Genomic DNA, 12,169 nt, shown 5'->3' with positions numbered 1-12,169 from the left:
GATGAGATGCAACCAAGGAGTCAATCACCTAAGGAAACAAGGGAGCCAGGAGCCAGAGAAATACACAAGCTAGACAATTAGAGCCTGCATCTTGGATGGCAGCTCCACTTCGGCCATTACTTTGTTGCTCGAGACTGTCCTAGATGAGGTACTTTATTTCTTCTATCAGCTCCATCTATTCTCTGTCCTGAAAGAATACACAGCTGCATACTAGTTTCTGGGTCCTCATGACTTTGTTAGACTGTGCATTAAACTTGAGCCAAAGAACATCTGTTCTTTGGAGTAAATTCCTCTGAAGTGATCAATGTTTGCAGAAGGCCCATCTGAGAATGGTCCTACCACACCCAGGGAGCAAGATCTATAAAGAGGAATTAGACTTGCCTCTGAATTATCTGCCCTGAAGAGAGGAAATCCAGAGAATATCCCAACCTCACTCTCCTCCTGCCCTCCCATCCCCTGCCAGGGCCTCCCATTGGCTGAACCCAACCAGAAGCAGAGGGCACAGGGGCCCATGGATGCAGTCCACACAGGTCAGCCTCCCAGGGCTCAGAGTAAGATGAAGAAGGACAGAGATCAGTACTGGAGAGGCAAATGGAAGATATCCAGCAAATTGAATAAATCTGAAAGGTTGCAACTTTAAAGAAAAGGTATATTTAATGGAACTTACTACCAGTTATTGACTAACACACACCAGTACATACAATGGACGTTTCAGTTCAGAGGCCTCCCCTTTGGCTCTTCAAGGCAGTGATTCTCCTTTTCTCCCTCCAAACAGAACAGTGAGAAAGTAGAGACCGGAAGGGGCATTTTCCTCTTCAGAATATAATGTGTGTGGGTGTTGGACATGGCTCATTAGTACGCAACCAAACAGGAGCCACCACAAAACTTTCCTCTGGCCTTTGTTTTAAAAAGATGCCTTTTGGTGGAGACAAACAGATTGCATTCGAGCTTCCCTACCTCTGATCACCAGCAGGAAGGAATCTTTTCTGGAAGGAAGAGCCCGTGGCCCATTCCTGAATACGCTACACCCTTAGCATCTGTGGGTCCCAACAGCCCTTTCAGCGTTATGACTTGGGCAGCACAAAAGTGATGATGAAGGGGTCCTTTCTCCAGGTTCTAAAAGCTTATGTTACTACCTCCTTCCAGGCTTAACTTTACCCAGATGGTGCATGTCAGCCTGTCAGATTGCCCCGTGTGTCAGTCAACCCTCCACTCTTTTTCATTTTTTTACAAAAAGCCCAGAAGACACTTTATTGGGGGGGGGTCTCTGTGCCCCGCTAAAGAGAGAGGAGCCGGACCCATCCTGAGTGGCCGGCACCCCCGCCCCCCGCTGGCCCAGCCCATGGCCGAGAACAGTCAGGAGGACATCTTAGAAAAAATAGATCTCTATGTACACCTGGCGCATCTGTAGCACATAAATTAGGGAGTGCTCTGACCCCCGCCCGCGGAGCCCACACACTGGGAGGGAGGGGGACCCAGTCCAGGGAGGAGTGCAGGCCCTGTCCCCCGGCTCAGGTGCCCTGGGCCTCCCGGCCTCCCGGCCTCCATCCGGGCACCAAGCAGGAGGAAGGCGGAGTCGGTAGCCTGGTCCGAATTGGGCCTCAGGAGGCCCCGTAGAAGCCACACTTACAACGCTGTCACCGAACAAGTCACTTCAAACCCAGGGCTTGTAATCCCACGAGGCAGCGGCCAAGGAGACCCCGAGCCTCTGCTTCCTCCACAGAACAGCAGCCCTCCCCTCGATCGATCGGGGCCATGGCCTCAAGCCCACACGTCTGACTTGGGTCCACTCAGACCCTCAGTTCCGGCTCCCGACCTCCTCCTCCTCCTCCTCCTCCTTCGGGCCACTGGAGTTCTTGCCGAACTTGTAGACGAGCTGCAGGCCGGCCGCGGCTCCAGGATCTCCCGTTTGTAGTGGTATCTCAGGGCCCGGCTCAGCTTCTTGTACGTCATTCCGCTGTTTTCCTTCTTCCGGCCCCGGGGGGGGGGGGGGGGGGGCATGGCCTCGGGGCGCAGGAACCTGAACACGCCCTTCTGCCGGTTCTCCCCCTTCATCAGGCCCTCGTTTAGCTCCGGGCGGATGAGGATGCCCCGGATGAACTCCCACGGGTGGGTGCCGCTGGGGGCGTGCTTGCTCCTCCGGCCCCTCCAAGCTGTCCCGAGACTCTCCGCTCAGCTTCCGGGGCCGCCCCACTTCCGCTTCCCGTGCTTGGGGTCCCGGTTCTTGTAGTCAGCGAAGTCTGCCCTGGAGAAGAGCTTGCTGTCCCTGGGGCCCAGGTCCATGTGGCTTCTCCCCGAGTCTTGTAAGAATGGGAGCACCCAGAGGCACCAGTCCCGGCAGTGGAGCCGGTGGAGACATCCAAGCTGCCCGGAGATGCGAGGGGGGGAGTGGGGGGGGCACGTCATAGCTGCCCCAGTTGTAGGGACTGGGCTGCTGGCCATCCTCCGGCATCTCCAGGCCAAAGGGGCTGCCCTGGTCAAAGGGGCTGGGGTCCCCCAGCATCTCCTGGAACGAGGTGCTGTCCTGCTCCAGGAGATCGATGGTCCAGCTGAGCTGGTCCGGGAAGCTGCACGTGGGGTCCCACAGCTGGGCGTAGAGCTGGTCCCCCAGGGGCCCGAAGACCAGCCGCAGCTCCTCGGGCGCGCAGCTGCAGAGCGCAGCCCGGTCCATGTCGCAGGGCGAGAAGTCGATGGTGCTGGCGTCAAACTTGTTCTTCTCCACCTGGTAGCTGATCCAGTCGAGCACCTGGGCCTTCGACCAGAACTGAGGCTGCTCCCGCAACCAGCTGGCCTTCTCTGGGCCCTCGGGCGGCATCTGGGGGTTGCTCAGGGACAGCACGAGGTCGTAGGCCCCAAAGGAAGCGGCAGCGGGGGCGGGGGGGGGGGGGGGCGGGGGGGTCCCCGGGGCTGTACATGGCGCTGAAGTAGTTGCTGAAAACGTTGCTGATCTCACAGATTACGGCCATGGGGCTCCAAAGTGGCGGTGCGGGCGCATGTGGCGGGCAGGCGGGCGGGATGGCCGGACCGCATGCACCAGTAACGCAGGAGGCAAAAGCTCAGCAGGCTGTCCAACCCTCCACTCTTTAAATCGTTTTTCACTACTTTCCCTGCCTGGAAGCTCTCACCACTCCCTTTGTTCTCAGGTGCTTCTGGTTTTCTAAATCAGAATCTATATTTTAAGAGGTCCCAGACATCCCAGGTTTATGGATCAAAAGACTTAATATTATTAAGCTATAAATACTCCCCCAAACTAGTTAGCTTTTTTTTTTTTTAAAGAACGTTGTAAGCTTATCCTAGAATTCACATAAAAATACAAGGGACCCAGAGTAGCCAAAACAATCTTGAAAAGAAAAATAAAGTTGGACGACTCATACTTCCCTATTTCAAAATTTACTACAAAGCTACAATAATCAAAACAGTGTTATTCCAGCATAACTTTAGCCATATGGTCTTACAGAATACAATTAGGAGTCTAGAAATAAACTGATATATCTATGGTCAATTGATTTTCAACAAATGTGCCAAGACCATCCAATGGAGAAAGAATAGCTTTCTCAATTAATGGTGCTGGGATAACTGGAAATCCACATGCAAAAGAATGAAGTTAGATCCATACCTCACATCTCATACAAAAATTAACAATAAAAATCAGAGACCTTAAGGTACCCAAATGTAAGAGCTAAAACTATAAAATTCTTAGTAGAAAACCTAGATGTAAATCCTTGACCTTGAATTAAGCAATAGTTTCTTAGATATGACATCCAAAACTCAACAAAATAAAAAATAAGTTGAGATTTTAAGAACTTGTGTTCTTCAAAGGACACAGTTAAGAGAGTGCAAAGACAACCCACAGACTGGGAGAAAATATCTTAAAATTGTATATCTGAGAAGGCACTTGTATCTAGAACATACATAGAACTTGTACAACTCAACAATAAAAAGACAAATGATTCTACTTAAAATAGGGCAAAGGATTTGAATAGACATTTCTCCAAAGAAGGTATACAAATGGCCAATAAGCACATACAAAGATGTTCAACAGCATTAATCATTAGGGAAGTGCAAATTAAAACCACAATGTGATACCACCTTACATCCACTTAAGACAACTAAAAAAATAATTTTTATACAGACAATAACAGTGTTGGAACCCTCACACATTGCTGGTGGGAATGTAAAATGGTCCAGTCATTTTGGAAAACATTCCGACAGTTTCTCAAACTATTAAAGTTATCATGACCCAGAAATTCTATTCCTAGGTATATACCCAAGAGAATTGAAAATATATGTCTACACAAAAACCTTACACAGATGTTTATAGCAATATTATTCATAGCGCTACAAAAAAGAAAACCCAAAAGTCCATAAACTGATAAAAGGATAAATAAAATGTGGTATATCCATGTAATGAAATACTGCATGCAACCCTATATTTATTGCAGCTTTATTTAAATAGAAAAGAAAAACTTTTTCTTAATATTCTATAATCTTCACTAGGACTTGCTATGACCATTATTGAGTATGATCTGGCAGTACACAGTGTGAGCTTAGATGATTGTGGCACTTGCATTGTATGTATATACTCTTGTGGAGTACTCACCCATGCTGCATTCATAAATGCAAATTAAGGTTTTTCTCTGCAGGAAATGTTCAGTGATTCCAAACTGTTATGTCTGTATATAGAAGGAATAGACTTGGGATAGACCTTGTGACTTCTCACACACTGTCTCAAATAAAGAAGCCATTGCAAACCTCTGAAAATCTGCAAAGACTGTAAAAAAGGCAAACAGACCGAACCACAACCAAGAAGCTGCCATGAGTTTTCATGTATGTTTTTATTTTATGGATGAAGAGTCACATTCTGATAGAAAATCCAAGAGGCATTTTTCCAAGATACAAATGAAAGGAAGTAAAGAGACACAATGCAGGAATCCCACCAGGAGGCTCAGAGATAACTTACAAATTTTTCTTAAAACACTATGGAAATTCTGGGGCCACACACAAAATGCTAGAGCAATGAAAGTAGTTTTTTTTTAAAGGATGAATGTTAAAAACATTATATTAAGTAAAAGAAGCCAAACACAAAAGGCCACATATGGTAGGATCCCATCTATTTGAAATGACCAGAATAGGCAAATCCATAGAGACAAAAAGTAGATCAACGATTGCCCTTCCTGAGGGGAAGCAGATTAGGCACTGAACTGCTCCTGGGTAAGGAACTGCCTTTTGGAGTGCTGAACATGTTCTGAAACTAGACTGTGGTGTTGCCTGCCTCCATGAATATATTACAAACTATGGCTGAGCTGGTGGGGCTCAGTGGTTGAGCATCAACCTATGTACCAGGAGGTCAAGGTTAGAGTCCCTGTCAGGGCACATGCCCGGGTTGCAGCCCAACCCGATCCCCAGTGTAGTATGTGCAGGAGGCAGCCGATCTATGATTCTCTCTCATCGTTGATGTTTCTCTCTCTCTCTTTCCCTCTCCCTTCATCTCTAAAATCAATAATACATATTATATATTTTAAAACCATGGAAATGTTCACTTGCAGAAGGTGAATGTTATAGTATATACATTGTATTTCATCAGAGCCTTTTTAAAAAATGCTCTTGAGACACTCAGCACAGAGTAACCCAGGTTTCCTGCCTGGGGCTCACATGGAACGCAGAACGCTGCACCCAACAATGCCCTCCTGTAGGGATTCCACATTCCACGCCCAACGCCAGCTCTTAACAGACCCTACCGCCTGTTCTACCTCAAGCGGGCAGACCAGCTGTGGCTCAGCTCCCAAGTCGTTCACTCTGGGTAAGGCCACCGAAGTCTCTCACCCTGGGTAGACTCGGAGGACCCCGTCGCCGCCGCCTCGCCCAACGCCGCTGTTGCCTCCGCAGCCCCCGCCTCCGCGCTGCCTTGGCTTCACTGGTCCCGGCACCTGAGCCACCAGCCATGACGACCCCGCCGAGACGCTCACAAGCACTGGACAGCTACCACCCTGCCTGCGAGGCTGCCGTGAACCACCAGATACACCTGGAACTCTATGTCATCTATGTGTATAAGTCCATGGCCACTTATTTCGAAGAGAACCAGGTCACCTTGAAGTACGTGGGCAAGTTCTTCTTGGGACAGGCCGCCCAGATGAAGGAGCACGTGGACAGGCTCATCCACCTGCAGAACCAGCGCAGCGGCCAAACCCGCGTGTACGAAGGCAACATCGACACGCCTGACTACAACTACTGGGACAGCGGTCTGAAGGCCCTAGAGCACGCCCTGGACCTGGCCATGAACGTCAACCAGAACCTGCTGTATATCCACCAGCTGGCCATGGCGAAGAACGACGCCCGCCTGTCGGATTTCCTGGAGCACAACTGTGTGTATGACCAGGTGAAATCCATTAAAGAGCTCAGGGATCACATCAGCAACTTCCCTGTGTTCCCGAGTACCTCGGAAGACCGCCTGGCGGAGAATCTCCTTGACAAGCTCTCCCTGAATGACAAAAAGAACTGAACTGAACTTGGACTGCTTTCCCACGGCCGGAGGGGAGGGGTGGGGGTGGCGACTTCCTCTGGTCATGTGATGGGAATGCATGTAGCAATGTTGCCCTTCTGGGTTTTAACATCTTGCAATACAGTTCTTGGCTCCTAAATCAAGTTCTCTGGTTGGTTGGTGTGTGTAAAACCCTCGCCTTTTAGGTTTTAAAAAGGTATCCAAGAGTCTCTCCACCCACCCATCCCCATGTGCAGCTTGGGATCTCCAGTGATGGCGGGAGGAGGTATTCCATGGGACCCTGGAAATCACAAAACGAATCTTCCCCTTATAGTGTGGTATATGGGGGTGGGGTGAGGTGGATGGTCTGGGGGCCTGGTGAATGTGGGTGGATATGCATAGAAGTATTTTTAAGAATGGTCTAGCCCGGTATTGGTGGTTCACTGGTTGAGCATGGACATATGAAGCAGGACATCATGGTTCAATTCCCGGTCAGGGCACATGCACGAGTTGGGGGTTCAATCTCCAGTAGGGGGCGTGCAGGAGGCAGCAGATCAATGATTCTCTAATCATTGCTGTTTCTCTCCCTTCCTCTTTGAAATCAATTTAAAAATTTTAAAAAATAAAAATAAAATGGTCTAGAATTTATCATAGTAGTTGCCTCTGGGGAAGGAGAGAAGAGAATGGGATTGCGCAAGGGTTAAAATAAAGGGGGTGGGTCTTCAATTTTACCAGAAATGTTTTTGTTCATTCAGCTACACATATGTTAATGTATGTTGATTCTGAGTAGCAAGCTGGGGGCTCTGGAAGCAACATGACAGAGTACCTCTTTGACAAGCTCACCCTGGGCAACAGTGATCATAGGAAATGAACCTTGGACTGGCTTCCCTATAGACACAGAGTTGATAAACTAAAACGGTAACAATGACACTTTGCGAGTCCACGTTCTTTTCTTTACACTATTGCATTTTGTTTTTATAAGAATCTCAAGAAGTAAAAAGGACAGGTGTCATCACCATGTCTTTACCAATAAGAAAAAAAGGAGGCCACGCAGGTACTAGTAAGGAGGTCTGGAATGCAGACATGTACGTGGATCTCTGATGCCACATTTCTGTTCTATTTTTCCTGTTAGCCCACAGGTGTATCAATGGGTTAAGCAAGACTGGGTGGGTATACTGGGGATACAGCCAGATAGCCAGCCCCGGGAGGGAGGGAAATCCCCAACACTCTTAAAGACAACCCTGATCACTACGTTCTCCCCTAATTACAGGTGTGCCTTCCAGCCCAGGGTGGGGATGGCCTCTAAACCTCAGCCAAAATGCTTCTCATATGAAATCAACCTTCAGAATTAGCAACAGAATGTAGAAGCGGTAGCAGGCCACCTCACAGGAAGGCAGCCCACACCTGCACACCTGACTTCCTCTGTTTGGGCTCTCTCTCCCACACAGGCAGCAAGGTTTTGCCTGAGTTGGCACTGAATACTTATGAGACCTCAGAACTGGAAATCCCCAGAGAGATGACAGTCTACCATCCACCCAGATGGCTTCACTGTCAGTGACTTCTCTCCAGACACAATAGGTAATGGGTGTGGCTGAAAAATACACATGTGCTGCCTCCAAATCCAGCTCATCTAGACAGAGAAACCCGGTGTTTTTCCCATGCACAGGGTACAGTAATCTATATACCGAATCATTGCCTGTTGGGGTCTCTTTAATGGGATCTAAAGCCACCCAGTCTGGCTCTGTCTTGGCCACTGGGCCCCTCTTTATCTCATCTTTTCCCTTCCTGTGATTCAGAGGGATTCCCCAGGATAATGCAGGGAAATCTACTTAGCCTGGCATCCTCTTATTTTACCTGGGAAAAAGGATTTCCTCACCTGCAAGACTCAAAGAGAATTATGATTACACTCCAGGGCTTATTACAAGCCACTACTTGTAGTATCACATTTCCCAGCTTTTCTTCAGGAATCCCTGCCAGGGAAGTCAAGATGCAGCAGCAGCTCAATTGTTTCTCTCCTTGTTCTCCAGCAAGACAAAAGTAAATGTTCTAAATCCCCCCTTTTAGGTTAAAACACCCATTTAAATATGTGGGGCAGTGGTGGAAAGAAGTGAGAAACATTCAGATTAATGAAGTGGGCCCTGTTGCACTTTCCAATGTCTTGACTTTGTCCATCCATGTAAGTTTCCTCACTTTACCACCCTCCATTGCCATAAACCTCTCAAAAGGGCTGAGCAAACTTCTTCTTTTTTTCCTTGGGAAAATGGATTATTCTAATAAAACTTTATTTTTTCAAACACGGCCACAGAGGCAGGACCTCGTGTTTAACACACACACACAGACTTATGGATTTTTAAAAATATAAACCAAAGTTTACGAAAAATTTTTTCCACTTTTTGTTTTTGTAATCCCATTAGCACAGGGACTTTGGCAGCAGGTGGGAGTGAAGGGCAGCTCAGGCTGGGCAGTCACTGGGCATAGGAGGAGAGCACCAGCCTGGGAGTGGCTTCACTCACACATGCAGGAATACTCACCTACTGGTCAGCCACACCACACACACAACACAGATGCAGATGTCTACCCAGCATCAATCACAGCCCTGTAGTGATGTGCTCTACTCTGGGTAAGCCCAATATGTGAAAACCCAGGGTCTGTAACAACCAACCAAAGGCTCCCCTGAACACTGGAAGTCAGTCCTGCAGTCAGTGCTGGGTTGCCGTGGCGACCCAGCACTGACTGCCAAGGGGGCTGTGGATCAGGCCTGGAGAGAGGCCCGGAGAGAGAGGCAGGATCTGATCAGCAGCCTCCGTGGCAGCTGTTGATCAGCTGTTGCCTCTCTCTCTCTGGGCTTCGCCAGCAGCTGTGCCTCTGTTTCTCTTGCAGGGGCTGTTGATCAGCCCGCCTCTCTGATCAGGTCTGGAGATAGGCCCAAAGATGCTGACTGGCATAGAAGCTGACCAATCAGAACCAAATCTGGGTGAACTGTGAGGAGCCAATGGCTGCCTAGGAGGCGGAGCTTTTGATGCTGACTGGCATAGAAACCAGCCAATCAGAACCAAATCTGGGTGAACTGCAAAGGCAGAACCTAAGGTAGGGGTTGAGGAGGGGTTTTAAGGGCAACAGCTGTTTGGTGTAAGGTGTAAGAAAGTGGTTCAATTTTTTTAATAACTGGTTTTGCAGTATAGTACATATGGCTGGCTATCAGTCCAGATATAAGGGTTATGTATTTTTGTCTGCCAAAAGCATCTCCTCCTACTAAAAAAAGCCCCCCCCCCAATTTAAGCAATCCTTTCCTATATAATCTATCTATACTAATAAAAGGGTAATATGCTAACTAGACGGGGTCAACCAGCCATCTTCCAGATGTCCGACTTCCTTTCAGACAAAGCCATGGTGGTGGGGGCTGAGGCAGAGGCAGTTGGGGGTGAGATCAGGCTGGCAGGGGAGAGCAGTTGGAGGTGACCAGGCTGGCAGGGGAGGGCCGTTGGGGACAAGCAGGCCAGCAGGAGAGGGCAGTTGGGGGCAAGATCAGGCCAGCAAGGGGAGGGCAGTTGGGGGTGACCAGGCCGGCAGGGGAGGACAATTGGGGGCATTAGGCAGGCAGGCAGGTGAGTGGTTAGGAGCCAGTGGTCCTGGATTGCGAGAGAGATGTCTGACTGCCAGTTTAGGCCTGAGGGGTCCCAGATTGGAGAGGGTGCAGGCCGGGCTGAGGGACACCCTCTAGTTAATAAATAATGGTATAAGAATAAACTCTTGTGTTTCTCTTACAACTATAAACCTACTTTTACCCTACCCTGCATATTGTTTTGTTGTTGTTGTTGTTGTTCCAGTCTTAAGGCTTTCTCATATTCCAATATAGCTTTTAGAGCTACATCAGTAAACCAGGAAGAAGAAAGAAAAAAATTGTTCCAGATTTGGCTATTAGAAACCCTTTTAATTGGCTTTTGTGTGCCTTTGACATACTCTCATCAATGTGTGTGTGTGTGTGTGTGTGTGTGTGTGTGTGTGTATAGCAGTTCCTGACTTTCTGGCACTACAAGATGCTCTAAGCTCATGATGCATTTTCTTTGCCTCAGCCACTTCTCTAGAGAGCCCTAGTTCCTGTTATTGGATAAATGGTAATATTTAGAAACTAAGATCCTGGCAAACTAGTGAGTTTTTAACTGGACAAGTGCTCATAAAATTCTATTATTTCTGGTCTTTCTTAAAAATATTGACTGGGCCCTGTTCCCATGGGAACCTTCATATGGAGCCAAGTTTCAGCTGCCACCTTAAGGCAATTACTTTCTTCAATTCACCACAAGTACATGCCATTTAAGAAATATAGCTTAGGTGCCCAAATGTGACCTTTAGTGATTTAAAGTACCTGCTGGGCTCTGCAGGTACTAACTTTTGTGTTGTTGTACCTAGATTGTTCTGTCTCAAGCATCATGGAAAGTGAAGGAGTCAATAACTTGGATGAGTCCTATCCCTTGGGTTGGTGTTCTCTTGTATCTCTGGGCCTCTGATGGTATTTGGGAGGTGAAACTTAGGTTCTTGGGCTCTCTGCTTCCTTGCTTATAAGTAAAAATAACTCAACTTACAGCTCAATCTACAGGTGTCTTTGTCGATGTCTTTCCCCCTTATTGACCAAAGCATTCAGCTACTTTTACCTTTTTTTATCATTCCATATCATGATAACAAATTACCTTGATATTTTGTAGACTTTAAATGCAATACCAGGCAAGATATATAAGAAGTGACAGACCAAAAGTCTCAGATAAAACTAAGACTCCTGGACTGTTTCTTTTAGCGAGAGGGAGAGAGGGAGAGAGAGGGAGGGAGGGGGAGAGGGAGAGGGAGAGAGAGAGAGAGAGAGAGAGAGGGAGAGAGAGAGAGAGAGAGAGAAGTATGGATATGCCATCAGGATGGAAGGACCATGCAGCCTAAATCCTGTGTCATGCAGTGTTCCCATGCCCATACCCATTCTCTCCCTACTGTTTTAGTCTCCCCCACTTTGTATGGTTATCAGGACAAGTGATAAAGTTGGCTAGAGCCAATATACACCTGCTCTGTCAGAGAGACCCAGGGACAAGTCCTAGTGTACAGGGCAAAGGACATGTAGGACCAGATTTGGTGTCACCAATGGGTAACTGTTCTAAGGTTGTAACAAGTGTCATCAATACGTAGTGTCTACTTGGTCCTTTTGTTCCTTCCTATTCAGAACACATATTCTGCCTACTTTATCCATCTCTAATAAGTATCACAAGAATGATCTATACTTCATTTTGTCTATATTTGTTTTTCTTCTCTATTGCACAATATCCTTAAACAAACAGCAAACACTTCCTCATCATCTAATCTATTCTTCAGAGATAAATTGGCCAAGAGAGGTAGCATGAATCTTTTGCAGGGTATTGTTAGGTTGGATCCTGTCATGGCTCTGTTGACTGAAACCTTTGTGGCCCATCTCAATAATCATCTAGAAACCCTCTCAAGAGCATTTTCTTCAAGTACCTTGACTCCTTAGCCCCAAGTGCCTTGAGGAAATCACTCTCTTTGTGATCTAGAAAGGGGAGAAATGTATCATCCTAAAAGGGGGACTCTCTGATCAGTTGCTCCACCTCTGTATTGGGTCTGATACAATAGATTAGGTCCAGGGGTCTCTTGGAGGAAGAGAGGTAGGGACAGGAGATCAATTTCTTAGCTAAGAGT

General features: G+C 47.6%; 1 protein-coding gene and 1 pseudogene across 1 annotated transcript; one reads left to right on the top strand and one right to left on the bottom strand.

Annotated features, from left to right (window-relative positions):
• Window positions 1-1,798: 1,798 nt before the first annotated feature.
• ELF3 (E74 like ETS transcription factor 3) lies at window positions 1,799-2,966 on the bottom strand. Its single transcript, XM_014453083.2, is given in 5 exon segments — window positions 1,799-1,893; window positions 1,896-2,304; window positions 2,307-2,387; window positions 2,390-2,887; window positions 2,889-2,966. Coding segments are annotated over 5 exon segments (1,161 nt in total).
• A 2,975-nt stretch (window positions 2,967-5,941) lies between these two features.
• Window positions 5,942-6,499, top strand: LOC102418523 (annotated as a pseudogene).
• Window positions 6,500-12,169: the final 5,670 nt, after the last annotated feature.

The sequence above is a fragment of the Myotis lucifugus genome, unplaced genomic scaffold (genome assembly GCF_000147115.1).
Source record: "Myotis lucifugus unplaced genomic scaffold, Myoluc2.0 scaffold_20, whole genome shotgun sequence".
Taxonomy (NCBI): Eukaryota; Metazoa; Chordata; class Mammalia; order Chiroptera; family Vespertilionidae; genus Myotis; species Myotis lucifugus.
This window is presented reverse-complemented; position numbering and strand designations above follow the sequence as displayed.